Here is an 18,210-nt window from a genome sequence, read left to right as displayed (position 1 = left end):
TCAGGTTGGAGGAGCAACACCTCATATACTGTCTGGGTAGTCTCCAGCCCCTTGGTACGAACATCGAATTCTCCAACTTCTGGTAATTCCCTCCCTCTCCCTTCCCCCATCCCACTTTCACTCTGCCTCCTCTTCTAGCTGCCTATCACCTCTCTCATGATTCTGCCTTCTTCTACTACCCATAGTGCTTTCCCCTTTCATTCCTTCTTCACCTCTCCTGCCTATCCCCTTCCTGCTTCCCCTCCCTCACCCCTTGATCTTTCCGCTTGTTGGTTTTTCACTTGGCACCTCCCACCCCCCCCCCACCTTTTTTATAGGTCTTCATGCAGTGGAAGGAGAGAAGATTAGCAAAATCCATGGATAGTCTACAAGAGCGTGAAATGCTGCAATACAATCCCATCAACTGGAGCGGTACATTAAAATAGATTTTGACTCAAAGCTATCTACATTGCTCAGAGATGTACAAAAGGCTGCCCTTATTGCTTAATAAAGTTGTTTCTCAATTAATGTGGTGCAGTATCTTCAGTCATTCTTCAGTCCTGACGAAGGATCTCAGCCCAAAACGTTGACTGCTCGTTTCCACGGATGCTGTCCGACCTGCTGAGTTCCTCCAGCTTGTTTGTACGTGTTGATTTGCCATATTTATGTTTTCTGATGACAACACTGTCATTGGTGGCAAATGTAACAAATCAGAGTATAGGAGCGAGATTTAAAGTCTGGCTTAGTGGTGCCACAACAAAGCCTTTGACTCATATCAGCAAGACCAAGGAGCTGATTTTTGACTTCAGGAAGAGGAAACTGGAAGTCCCTGAGCTAGCTCTCATCAGGCGATCAGAGGTGGAGAAGGTAATGAACTTTAAATTCCTTGGTATTATCATTTCAGAGGATCTGTCCTGGTCCAGCACATAAGTGCCATTATGAAGAAAGCATAACAGCATATCTACACAGAACACTGTCACAAGAAGACAGTATCCATCATCAAGGATCTTCATCATCTAGCCCATGCACTCTTCTCACTGCTGCCATCAGGAAGAAGGAACAAGAGCCTCAGGACCCACATCACTAGGTTCAGGAACAATTATTATCCTTCAACCATCAGGCTTTTGAACCAGAATGAATAATGTCGCTCACCCCATCACTGAACCGATTCCACAACCTATGGACTTACTTTAAAGGACTCTTCATTCACATTTGCTCAATATTTTTTGCTTATTTATTATTATTTCTTTTTTTCTTTCTTTTTGTATGTGTAGAGTTTGTTTTCCTTAGCACGTTATTTGACCATCTTGTTGGGTACAATCTTTCATTGATTCTATTGTATTTACTGTGAATGCCTGCAAGAAAATGAATCCCAGGTTTGTATATAGTGACATATGTACTTTGATAATAAATTTACTTTGACCTTTGAATGACTTCACTCAGAGAGTGGTGTGAATGTGGAATGAGCTACCAGTGGAAGTGGTAGATGGGAGCTCAATTGCAACATTTAAAAGTTTGCATAGGTATATGGATGGGAGGAGTATGGAGGGCTATGGTCCAGGTATGGGTAGATGGGACTAGGCAGCAAAACAGGTTGGCACAGAATAGATCAGCCAAAGGACCTGTTGTTCTATAATGTTAAGCACTTTGGGTTATTGAACTTCTTCTTAACACCGTATAAATCTGTCAATCTCTTTTTGATTATTCCTCTTAGTTTATGGAAATGCAGTGGAAGGAGAGAAGATTAGCAAAATCCATGGATTGTCTACGAGAGCGTGAAATGCTGCAATACAATCCCATCAACTGGAGCGGTACATTAAAATAGATTTTGACTCAAAGCTCAGAGATGTACAAAAGGCTGCCCTTATTGCTTAATAAAGTTGTTTCTCAATTAATGTGGTGCAGTATCTTCAGTCATTCTGTCACTAATCTCCCAACCCATCCCTCCTCTTGGAGATACGGTCACATGCATGCATTGTGTCTCAAGACTTTGGGCACGGGCCATATGTTTTTGACATGGACCATTTCAGTAGGCTGGCTTGCTGTGAGGATAAAGCTAATGAAAGCAAAAGGGAGAATAGACATACTTCAATTTTCCCTCTATCACTCTCCACTAGGTCATTTGTAGATTTTCTTTTATTACATCAGAAAGAGTTATAGCATTCAAATTATTATAATTTGCACATTGCACATTTGTAAAGATTTTTTTTACTCTTCATGTATGTAAAGGATGTAAGAAATAAGGAAATAATTTGCACATTGCACATCTGTAAAGATCTTTTTTACTCTTCATGTATGTAAAGGATGTAAGAAAGAGAGGCTCCCACCCTCTCTCAGTGAAGCAAATATCTGTGTTTTATTAAAAAAAGATAAAGACGAAACGGACCCTGGAAGCTATAGGCCCATTGCACTACTAAATTACGATCTGAAAATAATTACAGAAGTGTTAGCGAATCGGCTCGGTAAGCATATAGCAAATGTCATTCACCCGGACCAAACGGGATTTATCCCGGGCAGGTACTCCTTTTGTAATGTCCGCAAAATTCTCAATATTTTGTATGCTGATTATGGGAAAGATGATAGAGCTGCTATACTGTCTCTAGATGCCCACAAGGCATTTGATATGATAGAGTGGTCCTATCTAATTGCAACACTCAGGAAATTTGGATTCGGCAACACTTTTATAGAATGGGTTAAAATATTATATACCAATCCAAACTCCTCCATTTCCACAAATAGGGATAAATCCAATCCGTTCTCCCTGCAATGTGGTGTTCGCCAAGGGGACCCATTGTCCCCCCTGCTGTTTAACATAGCACTGGAGCCCCTGGCAATTGGCATTAGGGGCCACCCACACATTAAAGGTATTAAGTTGGGCAGTATTGAGACCCGTGTGACCCTGCATGCGGACGACCCCCTTATTTGTCTAGCCGACCCAGTGGTCTCTATTCCCATCCTACTGAATATATAAATTCCGTTGGGAGCATTTCTGGCTATACCATAAATTGGGGAAAGAGTGAATTCATGCCCTTAGTGGATTAATTTACTGAAGACTTTCTGAAAATATTGCCTTTTGAATTGCTTTACTCCTTTGGTTTCTACAGACTTTATTAGGGAAGCCTGGGCTAGAGACTTGAACTCAGAGATATCCTGGGAACTTTGGGAGGAGGCAATGTCCCGGGTTCACTGTTGTTCTATTAATTCACGCTACAGGTTAATCCAGTACAAGGTGATGCATAGATTGCATTATTCAAAAACAAAACTGAATGCGACAGGTGCCGCTCTGCTGAGGGCTCAGTAGCACATCTTTTCTGGTTTTGCCCTACATTATACAACTTCTGGACTGCAATTTTCGAGTGGCTCTCAAAAGCCTGTTCCAGAGACATTCAGCCCAATCCCGACCTCACCATCTCTGGATGTTCTGCAGTGACTCTTGAGTTGCCGCACGACATGCAGATTGCTCTGCATCTAGGAATGGTGGTGGCTAAGAAACTTATTCTTCTGCTCTGGAAGTCTACTACTCCACCTACCTTTGCACACTGGCTCAGGAAGATGTTGTCTATTATACAAATGGAAAGACTGCATCTGCACAAACCCAATACACAGAATATATTTGAGAGAATACAGGGACCTTTCTTGGCTCAGTGTCATGTTACCTCACATACATAGTGACCTTGACCTGTCTTCTCTCATGAGTGGGTGTGGTGCCAAACCGGATTCCTTTATTTATTTTATTTTACATTGCTTCCGTGCTACCACTATTGTGTCAACTTTTTCTTGGAAGTCTATTAATGTAATCTTGTAAATCGTCTGGTAGCCTTTTTGTTTTTGATTTGTTTTGTCTGTCCTCCACCTGGAGCTGCATCTCCTTTGTATTGTTTTGTACGTCTTCAATATTGTTTTGTCTTTGTAAAATTGAAAATTGTAAAAGTATTAAAAAATAAAGTCAATTCAATTTTTTTAAAATAAAAGCATCATTGCTTGAAATTATTTCAGTGTAAGCACATTGTAAAACCTGGAGAGACACACAGGTCAATAGGCTCATCTTCAATATTTCTTTGCACTGAATACCAGATTCACAGAGTCAATGATATATAAAATTAAGTATACATCATTCTGATGAAGGGTCTTGGCCTGAAACGTCAACTCTTTATTCCTCTCTATAGCTGATGTCTGCCCTGCTGAATTGCTCCAGCATTTTGCGCATGTTACTGATAATTATTGGCTAAAACATCCTACCTCTATACATGATTTAAGCAAGAACCCTAATAGAGTTTAGAAGCTTTGATAATGGTGACATCTTTCAAACAAGATGTTAACTAAAACACTGCTTAAGCAGGAGAGTCTTTTCTAACATCTGAGCAACTACTGTCAGTAAGAAACTATTGCATCAGTTCCAGTTTAAAATCCCAGTGCAAAGACTTAAACACAAAAACCTGGAAACCTTAGTATATTAAGGGAGGACTTCACTATTGGAGTTGAGCTATTAAAACTAATGAACCAACTCTAGTGGCCGCAAAAGAGCCCACAACACTACTTTGACAATGAACAGCAGGGATTCTAGCTTAACATTTGTGATCTCCATCAATGTTGCCAAAAAAAAGTTACCTAGGTCATTTTTACATGGCTGTTTGTGGAAACCAGTTACTGAGATTTATATGACATTCATCGCACTTCAGGATTGCTTCACTGGCCATAATGTACAGTGGGATGATGTAAGAAAAATGCAACATATAAAAACCATAGCTTACTATAATCCAATAGTACCAACACGGAATTACATACTGCTTACAGTACTAACCATAGCTCCACATTGATTTAATTCCAACATGATTCTATTTAATAACACTGAGGCCCTGCGTTGCTTGGGGTTGACCATAACATTGCATTACAGCTGTCTACGTGATGCACAAGACAGGTAGTACAATATGGAGAGCAAGCAATTACTCATGTAGCAGGCTCCCCCTCTCCATGCTGTTGATGAATTCAAATTGAAACAGTCTGGTACCAGTGGCATTGCAGGAGTTGCCAGTCACCATTGAACTCAATGCAGGACTGCCATAGGGACTCCAGCTTCAGATTTTCCCCTCAGAGTTTACTCCTGAAGCCTTTCCCACGAGTGGGTATAGCACAATGCAGTGAACTTTTCCTTCTCCTAGACAAGCTACAACCACAGCTAATGAGCTATCTGCTTGAAGCGACTGATTTTAAGGTGCCAGTAACCCGCCATTGCCCCTCCTCCTGTCAGTAGAAAATGGTTCTGCCAAGCTTAGCAGCTAAGCCACATTTGAATGCCAGGAGTTGGACTTAGTAATCAGAGGCTATTTGAGACACCCACTATTAGAATTTAATTGATAGTGGGAGCTTATCTGCACCACTTCCTCCAACTAGACAATCTTGAGGAATCAAATGACACTATCCTCAACTGTTCTTCATTCTGTCTCCCTTTCATTTACCAATCATCTCCAAAATAAAACTATGCTAAATACATAAAGGGCTCATTGGAAATTCCCATTTAATCACATGTTAAACAAGTGAAACATAGAAAAGTGCCCAAACAGGCCCTTCATCATGCTATCCTATGAACTTGTGTGGCACTTTCAGTGAGCTACGGACTTGGATCTAAAGATTCCCCCTGCATACCAATACAGCTAAAGGTCCTGACGTTAACTGTGTACTTTCACTTTACATTTGCAAAATGCAAACACCTCACCTGCCCAGATTAAAGTGCATCAGCAATTGCAGACAAAAGGTGTTAATTGGTTTTGCAAAGTATTGTGATGTTCTGAGGCTGTACCATAGAAATGCAATTCCTTCCAACACATCCAACTCAGTATTGTCATCATGCAGAGGGATGACATACACGAGCAGCTTGCTGTTCTTCACAGATGCTACACAGCAGTAAATAGTGTTACGGTTTGAGCAGAAACTGCATGAGTAATTTTTTTTTCCAATAGAAGCTAAGATAAGAAATGTTACTTTCTTCTGCAAAAACAGGCATGCAAATTCCTACACCTCCACCATCACCATTGGGATATGGTGAGAAAACAGGAGAATGGGGCTGAGAGGAAAATTGGATCAGTCGTGATGAAATGGCGCAGCAGACTCAGCGGGTTAAATAACCCAATTCTGCTCCTATATCATATGGCCTTATCAAATTTCCATACTAATGGCTTCATTATGATCAGAGCCCTACTTAGTATGTGAACAAATAACCTGCCTCCAGGAGGAAAGTGAAGAGTGAAGATTTGGGTCAACCGAAGCAGAGGTTGTAACAATGGCAGCTTTCGCTGTGTCACTGTGTTTCACCAGAATCACAGAAATAATCATGAGGAAAATGTATCTGAAATTCAAAATGAACTCTACATTGACAAGTGTACACACACAAGTGTACAGGCATCCAGAAACATTGGCAAATCTCAGTGCTGGAAATGCTACATTGTACTCACTGAAATCAAGACAAATGAAACAGCTTAATTGCTAACAGTGCCTGGATACCCTATATGACCCAGTGATGAACTGCAATTTTTTTTTAGATGCTGAGCCCCGCAGTAGCTAGTAAAGTTCTGAATCATTGTCTTTAACCTTCTTGGAGGCAGTAGCTTATGCACAAAGATTTGAACATAAAGATGCTCCTGTAGAATGTTACAGCAATATTGGTGGCCTTCAAAAATTTAAAACCCAAATGCATTCTTCCTGAAGACCACATAGGATAGGTTGAGCATAATTTTGCACTTTGAATCTGAATTAGAACAAAAAAAAACTCCAGGTAGAAATGGATGTAATATGCAGATATTGTTTTCAGCATCATGCAGCAAAGTTGAAAACACAAATTAAAGGCTTGTATTTCCACCATAAGGAAACCTGACATCCACACTCATCCATTACAGCTTATTGTTCAAAATACACAGCTGAGCTCATTGGCAGCCACAAGAAGAACATTAGTTCACCTGTAACGGGAATGCAAATATTTAGCATTTTTATTGCAGTCAATTTTTGAAAATTTACATCAAGAAATTGGAAATTTAAGTTCTCAGTCTTTAGCTGTGCTCAAAGTTTTCACAATATAAAGTTTTGTGCTATTAATATATAACTCAAAAAGCACAAGATGTCTCACGTTTAAAAACGATCAGAACTTCCACGGCCAATTTCCTCATCAGCCATTTCAAATGCATTTTTGAAGGGAGCCAATTACATCAGTTGTGGAAGCATGAAGCATGAGTTAGCACTTCCACTTGTGATTGACAATGTTGACACAAGATACTGCAAATACTGGAATCTGGAGCAACTTTCTTCCCAGCAATGCTCAACAGGCTGAGGTCTTCCAGTGCATTAATTGACAATGTTGTTAGCAATTACACCTCTTCGGATGGAGGTTGCTGTAGTTATGCACTAATACCATCTCCATCCAAGGCTTCTCATAAAGGATGACGGTACAGCTATAATAATTTTCCTTCATGATTCATTCATTTGCTATTTGGGCACCATGGTAGCATAGCAGTTAGCATGATGCTACTCGAGCTCAGGGCATCCTCTGTAAAGAGTTTGTAAGTTCTCCCTCTGGAAAGCATGCATTTTAGATCACAAGGCACAGGAGCAAAAGTAGGTCATTCAGCCATTGAGCCTGCTCTGCCATTTCATCATGGCTGAGCAATTTCCCTCTCAGCACCATTCTCCTGCCTTCTTCCTTTAACCTTTCATGCCCTAATTAATCAAGAACTTACAGCCTCCACTTTAGATACACCAAATGACCTGGCCTTCACAGCCACCTGTGGCAATAAATTCCACAGATTCACCACCATCTGGCGAAAGAAATTCCTCATCTCCATTCAAAATGGACGCTCCTCTACTGAGACTGTGCCCTCTGGTCCCAGACTCCCCCACTATAGGAAACATCCTCTCCACATCCACTCTATCTGTGCCCGCTGGTCCCAGACTCCTCCACTATAGGAAACATCCTCTCCACATCCAATCTTTCTAGGCCTTTCAACATTCTATGTTTCAATGAGATCCCCTTCAGCCTTCTAAATTCCAGTGAATAAAAATCCAAAGCCATCAATTGCCATTTACTTTGTACTCTGCCTTGGAGTTTGTCCTTCCGAAGTGTACCACCTCACACTTCTCGGGGTTGAACTCCATCTGCCACTTCTCAGCCCACTTCTGCATCCTATCAATGTCTGTCATCATTGTGCTGTCTATCCTACCTTCTAATCAATTTTGGCCAGCTCTGCTCTCATGCCACTCTTTACTCCACTGTAATACCGATACATCTGACATTAGCTTCTTCCTCTGAGATTGCAGGGTGAAGTCTATCATATTATGATCACTGTCTCCCAAGTGTTCCTTTATCTTAAGCTCCCTAATCAAATCCAGTTCATTATTCAACACACAATCGAGAATAGCTGATCCCCTAATAGGTTCAACCACAAGTTACTCCAAAAAGTCATCTTGTAGGCTTCCCACAAATTCCATCTCCCGGGATCCAACACCAACATGATTTTCCCAACTTAGCTGCATACTGAATTCTCCCATGAGCATCATAACATTGCCTTTTTGACATGCTTCTTCTATCACCCACTGCAATCTGTAGCTCACATTGTGGCCACTAGAGGCCTGTATACAACCCCCATCAGGGTCCTTTTACCTTCTAGATTCTTAACTCTACCCACAAGGATTCTACATCTTATAATTCAATGTCACATCTTTACCATAGCATCGGAGAAGGATAGGAGCAGACAAGTTAGGAAAACATTTAATTGGAGTAAGGGGAAATATGAGGCTATCAGGCAGGAACTTAAAAGTATAAATTCAGAGCAGATGTTCTCAGGGAAATGTATGGCAGAAATGTGGCAAGTGTTCAGGGGGTATTTGTGTAGCATCCTGGTACACTCCAATGAAACAGGGAAAGGATGGTAGGGTACAGAAACCATGGTGTACAAAGGCTGTAGAAAATCCAGTCAAGAAGAAAAGCTTATGAAAGGTTCGAAAAACTAGGTAATGATAGAGATCTAGAAGATCATGAGGCTAGCAGGAAGGAGCTTAAGAATGAAATTAGGAGAGCCAGAAAGGGCCATGAGAAGGCCTTGGCAGACAGGATTAAGGAAAACACCAAGGCATTCTACAAGTATGTGAAGAGCAAGAGGATAAGATATGGGAGAATAAGACCAATCAAGTGTGACAGTGGAAAAGTGTGCATGGAACCAGAAGAGGTAGCAGAAGTACTTAATGAATACTTTGCTTCAGTATTCACAATGGAAAAGGACCTTGGCAATTGTAGGGATGACTTACAATGGACTGAAAAGCTTGAACATGTAGATATTAAGAAAGGGGATGTGCTGGAGCTTTTGGAAAGCATCAACTTGGTATATAGAGCTTACAAAAATAGAGGGCTATGGGTAACCCTAGGTAGTTTCTAAAGTAAGTACATGTTCAGGATGGCATTGAGGGCTGAAGGGCCTGTATTGTGCTGTAGGTTTTCTATGTTTCTATGACCTATTCTGAGCTGTATCTCTAAAATAAAATATTTTATTTTGTTCACTCAACCTGTTCTCATAAGGCATGCTCCCCAATACAGGCAACATCCTTGTAAATCTCCTCTATAGTCTCCACATCCTTCCTGTAGTGAGATGACCAGAACTGAGCACGGTACTCCAAGTGGGGTCTGACTAGGGTCCTATAAAGTTGCAATATTAACTCTCTGCTCTTAAACTCAATCCCACGGTTGATGAAGGCCAATGCACCGTATGCCTTCTTAACCGCACAGTCAACCTGCGCAGCACTTTGATACCATTAATACCATATTCTGCCATCATATTTGACCTACTGAAATGAACCACTGCACACTTATCTGGGTTGAACTCCATCTGCCACTTCTCAAACCCAAAGGGTTTCTACAGTTATATTAATAGCAAAAGGATAGTGAGGGATAAAATTGGTCCCTTAGAGAATCAGAGTGGACAGCTATGTGTGGAGCCAAAAGAGATGGGGGAGATTTTGAACAATTTCTTTTCTTCAGTATTCACTAAGGAGAAGGATATTGAATTGTGTAAGGTAAGGGAAACAAGTAGGGTAGTTATAGAAACTATGAAGATTAAAGAAGAGTAAATACTGAAGCTTTTAAAGAATATAAAAGTGGATAAGTCTCTGGATCCTGGCAGGATATTTCCTAGGACCTTGAGGGAAGTTAGAGTAGAAATAGCAGGGGCTCTGACAGAAAAATTTCAAATGTCATTAGAAACGGGGATGGTGCCGGAGGATTGGCGTATTGCTCATGTGGTTCCATTGTTTAAAAAGGGTTCTAAGAGTAAACCTAGCAATTATAGGCCTGTACGTCTGATGTCAGTGGTGGGTAAATTAATGGAAAGTATTCTTAGAGATGGTATATATAATTATTTGGATAGACAGGGTCTGATTAGGAATAATCAACATGGATTTGTGCGTGGAAGGTTATGTTTGACAAATCTTATTGAATTTTTTGAAGAGGTTACTAGGAAAGTTGACGAGGGTAAAGCAGTGGATGTTGCCTATATGGACTTCAGTAAGGCCTTTGACAAGGTTCCACATGCAAGTTTAGTTAGGAAGGTTCAATCGTTAGGTATTAATATTGAAGTAATGGATTCAACAGTGGCTGGATGGGAGATGACAGAGAGTAGTGGTGGATAACTGTTTGTCAGGTTGGAGGCCGGTGGCTGGTGGTGTGCCTCAGGGATCTGTACTGGGTCCAATGTTGTTTGTCATATATATTAATGATCTGGATGATGGGGTGGTAAATTGGATTAGTAAGTATGCAGATGATACTAAGATAGGTGGTGTTGTGGATAATGAAGTAGGTTTTCAAAGCTTTCAGAGAGATTTAGGCCAGTTAGAGTGGGCTGAGCGATGGCAGATGGAGTTTAATGCTGATAAGTGTGAGGTGCTACATTTTGGTAGGAATAATTAGAATAGGATGTACATAGTAAATGGTAGGGCATTGAGGAATGCAGTAGAACAGAGTGATCTAGGAATAATGGTGCATAGTTCCCTAAAAATGGAATCTCATGTGGATAGGGTGGTGAAGAAAGCTTTTGCTATGCTGGCCTTTATAAATCAGAGCATTGAGTATAGGAATTGGTATGTAATGTTAAAATTGTACAAGGCATTGGTGAGACCAAATTTGGAGTATTGTGTACAGTTCTGGTCACCGAATTACAGGAAAGATGTCAACAAAATAGAGAGAGTACAGAGGAGACTTACTAAAACGTTACCTGGGTTTCAGCACCTAAGTTACAGAGAAAGGTTGAACAAGTTAGGTCTTTATTCTTTGGAGCATAGAAGGTAGAGGGGGGACTTGATTGAGGTATTTAAAATTATGAGGGGGATAGATAGAGCTGACGTGGATAGGCTTTTTCCATTGAGAGTAAGGGAGATTCAAACAAGAGGACATGATTTGAGAGTTAAGGGGCAAAAGTTTAGGGGTAACGCGAGGGGGAACTTCTTTACTCAGAGAATGGTAGCTGTGTGGAACAAGCTTCCAGAAGAAGTGGTAGAGGCAGGTTTGATTGTCATTTTTTAAAAAATTGAATAGGTATATGGACAGGAAAGGAATGGAGAGTTATGGGCTGAGTGCAGGTTGGTGGGACTAGGTGAGAGTAAGCGTTCGGCATGGACTAGAAGGGCCAAGATGGACTCTTTCCGTGCTGTGATTGTTATATGGTTATATATTTAATCCACTGTTCTCCAGCACAGACATTGCTTCTTGCTATAAAAGTATGAAGCAGTGTTTCACTCCAATATGAATGACACCAGAGCTTTTGGGGACAAAAGAAAACAAGCATCACAATCTTGATGATATATAGCACAAAGTGTTGATTTCATTTTTAAATAGAATTTCAGTGCTAGCAGCTCCAGGTGTTTGAAGATTTACCCTGCCCTGTATTTTACAATATTCCATTTCATATGAACTCATCCCACTACTAAAAAAGGCGTCCTAGAGTCCTGCCGAAGGTTTTCGGCTCGAAACATCGACTGTACTCTTTTCCCTAAACGTGTCTGGCCTACTGAGTTCCTCCAGCATTTTGTGTATGTACCTAGAGTATGCCTTTTTTTTTAAAAAGTGGGATAAGCTCAAATTTAATTAAAATAAACAATTTCCAACCTTATTCACCAAAAGGTCTACATTATGACATTATCTACATTGTTAATCAGTTTTGATCAGAGTTGATTTCAAACCCAACTGGGAAACTTCCAAAGTTGGGATTGTATTTCAGTAGTTCCCAATGATGAACCTAGATACATTACAAATGGTTGAATCATCAAATCAAATGTTGCAGATCACTTTGTATTAAGTCAGTTCATATCTCTGATATTCAAATATCGTATGTTTATAGGAAAATACCAGGGAAATAAATGTCAGTGTCATATGCCAAATCAGAATCTGAGATGTTAACCACCAGTTTATCTAGCTAGCTCTAACAAGTAGTGTGCAACATAATTATGCACACAATTATAGATTGACTAACTGGAAATAAAGATTCAGGAAGTACAAACTGCAATATTCAAGGCTTATTGTCTTTAAATATACATTTTAATAACCTTTGTTGAAAATAGAAAGTTGCATCAAACAGTCCAATGACATGTGATATGTCCTAGAATTCTGATGTAAACAGTATATTTTCAGAATGGATAGTCATGGGCCAAACTAGATCAGCTCTACTGACAGGGACAGGGCGTGATCTTATTTTATCTTCACAAATAAACAAAGGCAATATCAGTGCAGATACAAAAGGCAATTTCAGTGTAGATACTTCCAACAACAGTTGGAACAGCTACAATTAGGGTGCATATGTTTAACTATAAAACAAACAATAAAACAACAGCACTAACTTTTGAGATCAACCATTAAAATAAAATATTACAGGTCTTATTTCCTTAAAAATAGGGAAAATAAATAATTAGAGCTTGTAGACCAACCCTATCACATAATCCTTGCATTATTCGTTTGAATCAAAAATGAAGAAAAGTTCATTAAAATAGCAACTTTGGTAATAGTTTTAACAAGGGGGCCTGTTAACAGAATTTAATATGCATCTCAATGATAAAACAATCTTTTGATTACGATCCCTCAATTTATCAATGTAAGAGAGCACACCAACATCCCATTAAAATGTACTTAGAATAATCAATTATGTTAGAAGATAACAAAAGGTAGACTTCAAAATCCTACAAGGATTTTGCTGTATCGCAGTATTAAACAAAAGATTTTGCAAACAAATCACATTAAATCTGATACAAATAAAATACAACAAAAATCCAACACAGGAAATCAGAAATAAAACCTGCTGAAGATACAGAACAAATATGGGTGAAGAGATGAAAAATCATTGGTGACTTTTGTCGAGCACAAAAATAAAAGCTCTTTGCCCTTTTTCAGAAACATTAACTAATCTTTTCTCTTCACAGTTAATGATTGACATATCCATCATTTCATTTCTGATTATATCACAACTTATTTTCTGAGAATAAAACCTAAACACATTATCCCCAAATGACCATCAAGGCAGCGATAAAGACATAAATATAAAGCTATGAAATCTATATCTTGATGATACAAACCCAAGGAAATGACGTATGCATTCCTACAATTATGCATTATACCAAGTGACACAGTTGAGTGTCCTGAACCTATCTAATTTAGCTTTATATTGTGTGCAGAGTTACTGATTCTGCAGCCCATAGCTTGGAGAAATTACCACACAAAAAAAAAACAAATCAACCAAGTTAGTCTTGATATTCACCTGTCCTGCTGACCATCATCGAGTCATTTCCCCACAATGGAATAGTTCACAAAGACTTATTCTCCACACATTACAAAGCTTTTAGGATCCATGAACTTTTAACCCAATAAGCCAGTTGCAATGGAGACATTACATAGAAAAGCAATAACACATTTAAATCAATGTTTAGGTAATAGAGAGATTAGATTATTTACAAAATCTGTAACAGTAAAACCAAAGCCTTTTTCAGTGCAAGGGTCAATCCCAGTTTATAGCAGCTCTGCCAGTTTTATTTAATGGATTAATATCAGAGAGAGAAGATAGATAGAACTCTGAAAATACTCACTATTACAATTTCAACAGAGGCAATGATGATGCCAGTTTGCTTTTTTTGACCAGGCTTTCTAGATATGCTTTAAAAATATGCACACATTTTCCTCCAAAGAGAGCAACATACATTTTTTATTCAGTGTTAAACCCAATTGAGTCTGACATGTTGCCCTTTCCATTTTAAAATTACAAGGTTACTTGTGTTCTCGTCTAGAAGGCAAGTACAATACAACATAATCATCTAACTGTTTGTAAGATCGCTATTTAGCTTCACAATAAAGCAGTTCCCTAGCTCCCTCCCAAAACTTGGCCCAACACAGATGCTGTTAACAGATTCACCCCTTCCAACTGAATGACTTAAGGCCAATTCAGATTTTATCCTCTTCCTTTATTTGTTAGATAGCTAGTCATTACCTACCACATCATACTAATACTAACACTCATATCCTGCAAACCCAACTGATATCTGTTGCTTAATCAGCATTTCAAAACAAGTTTTCATAACATGATCACTTCAGTGGGTTAAAGAAACAAATAAGTTACTAATAGAACATGATATCAACTGTGCGAGTTATCTTCTAACCAGTCCTCCATCAAAAAACCAAGGAACATATTGTTTTGCTAGTACAAAAACTTCAATGAGATCTGTATTCATTTAGTGCCTGACATTGATTATGTACTCAACTCCCATGTATTTAATATGACTTTTAACAGGAGAAGAAAATGCTTGAATGGGACCTCTAGACTCAATCCAGTAGTCATAAACTTAAAGACATACAGAGTGGCATCAGATAATTAGCCAGCCCACTGTCAGTCGAGGAGTGAAAATTAGACACCAATAAGTTTATTTAACAAATCCATGGTCTACTTGACTGTACTTAGGCTAGTTTTCCAAAAATAATATGTTTTATAAATTGGAAGCATGACTTACTTGAAAAGTAACTGAAATTTCTTCTCTGATAACTAAGCTTGTGGACCAAGCCCATGCAGCAGCATTTTGCAATAAATTAGTGGATTACTCAGAAAGTTACATTATTGTATAATTTACCTAACCTCAGTATTCATGAAAAAGTACAAGCATGAGGGTTGTACTGACAGGGACACCTCACCATGCCTTCTGTTTTCAAACATGCAGTTTATGTTGAATTCATTATTGATAGATTGATATTTTATCTATAATTTCAAATTGTATTCTCAGCCACCGGCTCTTCTAAAGCAGTCCACTGGGTAATAAGACAGTTTTTTTTTTGAGTCAACTATTACCGCAGATAATTGTCTGATTGATTTTTCTTAAGTTATATTCCACATTATTTTCCTTTAAGAAATCCATCCACAAGACGGTCTGATTTCTCTGATAACCAGTATCCAGCAGTTGCTGCAATAGCTCCAATGAAGATAGAGGTGAAGACCATGTCTCCCTTTGCTGCAAGTGTTGCCAGCGCACATATGATGACACCAAAAAACATTTGCTGTAGGACTACCATCTCATCCTCAGTAACGTTGTCAAAGAGACCTTCTTCAGGGACTGCCATTTGAAGAAATGGAGAAAATACACTTAGTTCAAATTATTTTCTATTTCTTGCTTTATCCAGTTTCTCTTAGGCCTTGGTTCCCAGGGCTGACATGTTTAATATTAGATGGCATGCACTGAAGACGAGAGGGGGTGGGTTCAAGGGAGATGCAATGGGAACGTTTTTTTCCCGCCCAGAGTCATGGATGCCTGGAATGCGCTGCCAGATATGATAGAGGCAAGTACATTTAGAGGCTTTTAAGAGACATTTAGATAGGCACACTGATGTAAGGAAGATGAAAGGTATAGACATGGTGTAGTTAGGAGGGATTAGTGTTTGGTGTTTATGATTTGCTTTTTTAGCTGGCTCAGCACAACACTGTGGGACAGATGGCCTGTTCCTGTGTGTACCATTCTATGATCCATGTCTTAAGTAGGGCTGAACTGCCTAATTCTACTCCAATATCTTATGGTCTAAATTACTGAGTTGTTTATTGCCACATGTACCATTTCCATGAATGCACTTGAAGGAACTGTGTGACTACCATTTCATTCATAATTTGGTAGTTAGTAGTGAGGTGACGGCACTCATTGCTGATCTTAGGAAAAAGAACGTGAGACAACAAAAATTATGTGGATTTTAATGTCTGTGTTAGGAGATATCGGTTATTAATGATTCTGTGGTACATGACAATTGTGATGCCATCAAGCAGACTGACCAGCCAGCCACATTAAATAATTAAGGATAATAAAAGGAGATAATAACACTTAAATAAAATACAGAATGGGATGTAAATGACAACAAAGGCAAAATATAGGATAATAAACTTATAGAAAACTAAAAACTTCACAATTTTGCAAGAATGGTGAAGGAATTTAAAAAAGAAATAAGGTCAGTAGTGCAAAATAGTTTTGATCATTTTTAATAAAGTTTTATGTTTCTGTTGAGTATGCTACTGCATATACAGATGAATACTGCAATAATGAGACAAATGCCACAACCAGTGACCCAAATGAAGCAGTCAGGAAATCACTGGAAACAACTTTATGTATCCCCCTTTCAAACTCTGCAAGATATTCTTCCTTATAAAAAGGAGTTCGGATACCATTATTCTTGTTGCAAATTAAGGGCATTGATATTGTGAAATAGACCATTTCCAACTGTTTTGTGCCAATACCAGCAAAAAGTTTGCCAAGGTTATGGATAAGTGTAGGATGACTGCCTTCTGCTTTATTTTTTAATCTGGTGAAGCGCACCTTTCCCTTTAGTTATCGATCTATGTGGATTTCTGGTATTTATTTCAATTAAAAGGTTTTCATCATTATTGATTGATGTTATGAGCTTACAAATTGAAAATTTGCTCTGCTGAAATGTTTAGAAAGGAATTTCTGCTATTGTAGTTTAGAATAAATTTGATTACTTTGGATCAAGAGAAAGGTAAAACTTACGAGACAGCTTGTCCTCAACACAAACACCATTTTGTTTAGAATATCCCTCAATGCATCCACAAATATAGCTGCCATCTGTGTTTTTACACTCTTCATGTGCACCATTACAGATTGGTTTCTCACTGTTGCACTCATCGATATCTGCACAAAAAGATGTAAATTAACTGTTTAGATTGACTTATCCAGCTTCTAAAATGTCAAATCATTCCAGCTAAAATCAAATTTCTTTTTTTGTAATTTTTTTAATTGAAGTTCATCATCAAACAAACTTTCCATAAGATGTATTTCAGACATTGTACATATATATCATATAATCATATATATCACAAATCTCCACAAAGTATTTATCTGAGGTATACACTCATAGAAAAGAGTGGAAAGAAAAAACAAGCAAAGGGAAAGAACTATGTACAAGTAGGGAGTGATTTTTTTTTAAACAACAGATTCATTGATTTGTGAGAGTAAAATCAGGCCTATGAGGCATTATGTAGTTAAACCATTTTCCCCAGTATGAATCAAATTGTTCCAGTTTATGATTAACAGATGCTGTTATCTTCTCCATTTTGTAAATGTCCATTGTAATTTCCATCCATGTATTTAAAGTTGGGCTCTCCTGTGATAACCATTTCCTAGTAAGAGTCATTTTACCAGCCACCAACAGTATATTCATTAAATATTTATCTCTTTTCAACCATTCTTGAGGTATATATCCAAAATATATGGTCTTACACTCTCTAAGGGTATTTCACATTTAAAGATGTCTTGTAGGGCATTGTGTATCCCCCTCCAATAGTTTTTGATAACAGGGCAGTCCCAAAAAATATGATAATAATTTGCATTTTGATTTCCACAATTTCTCCAGCAAACAGAGAGGTTACTATCATAATGGGATTTCTGAGAGGGTGTAATAAAATATCTTATCAAGTTTTTCCAACCAAACTCCCTCCATTTCTGTGAACTGGTACACTTCCATTGATATCTCCATATTGTTGTCCATTCTTCCTCAGATATAATTATCCTTCCTTCCTTCTCCCATTTTGTTTTAATGTATAAAGTCGAATGTGTTTTAAGATTTGACAACCCCTTATACATGCTTGAAATGATTCTACTACCATAATCTGAATTATATGCTTTTCTAAAGAGCTCTATCAAGCATGTATTTGCCTTGGTTACATTTTTAAGTGTCTTATT

General features: G+C 38.5%; 2 protein-coding genes across 6 annotated transcripts in view; one reads left to right on the top strand and one right to left on the bottom strand.

The window, feature by feature from the left end:
* LOC140742052 (uncharacterized) overlaps positions 1-1,874 on the top strand; it is a 194,965-nt gene extending 193,091 nt beyond the window's left edge. For all 4 annotated transcript variants that reach the window (XR_012102199.1, XM_073072790.1, XM_073072791.1 and 1 more), the window contains one exon: positions 1,694-1,874. Coding sequence is in view for 3 of the 4 variants with exons in the window: in XM_073072790.1 (XP_072928891.1) it covers positions 1,694-1,804 (111 nt within the window). In the remaining variant the exon portion in view is untranslated. The remainder of the gene's footprint in view (positions 1-1,693) is intronic.
* A 10,645-nt stretch (positions 1,875-12,519) lies between these two features.
* Positions 12,520-18,210, bottom strand: part of creld1b (cysteine-rich with EGF-like domains 1b) — a 51,987-nt gene continuing 46,296 nt past the window's right edge. For both annotated transcript variants that reach the window (XM_073072779.1, XM_073072780.1), the window contains 2 exons: positions 17,020-17,160; positions 12,520-15,585 (listed from right to left, as the gene is read on the bottom strand). In XM_073072779.1, coding sequence (XP_072928880.1) covers positions 15,368-15,585; positions 17,020-17,160 — 359 coding nt within the window. In that variant the 3' untranslated portion in view covers positions 12,520-15,367. The remainder of the gene's footprint in view (positions 15,586-17,019; positions 17,161-18,210) is intronic.

Source organism: Hemitrygon akajei, chromosome 19 (genome assembly GCF_048418815.1).
Source record: "Hemitrygon akajei chromosome 19, sHemAka1.3, whole genome shotgun sequence".
Classification (NCBI taxonomy): domain Eukaryota; kingdom Metazoa; phylum Chordata; class Chondrichthyes; order Myliobatiformes; family Dasyatidae; genus Hemitrygon; species Hemitrygon akajei.
This window is presented reverse-complemented; position numbering and strand designations above follow the sequence as displayed.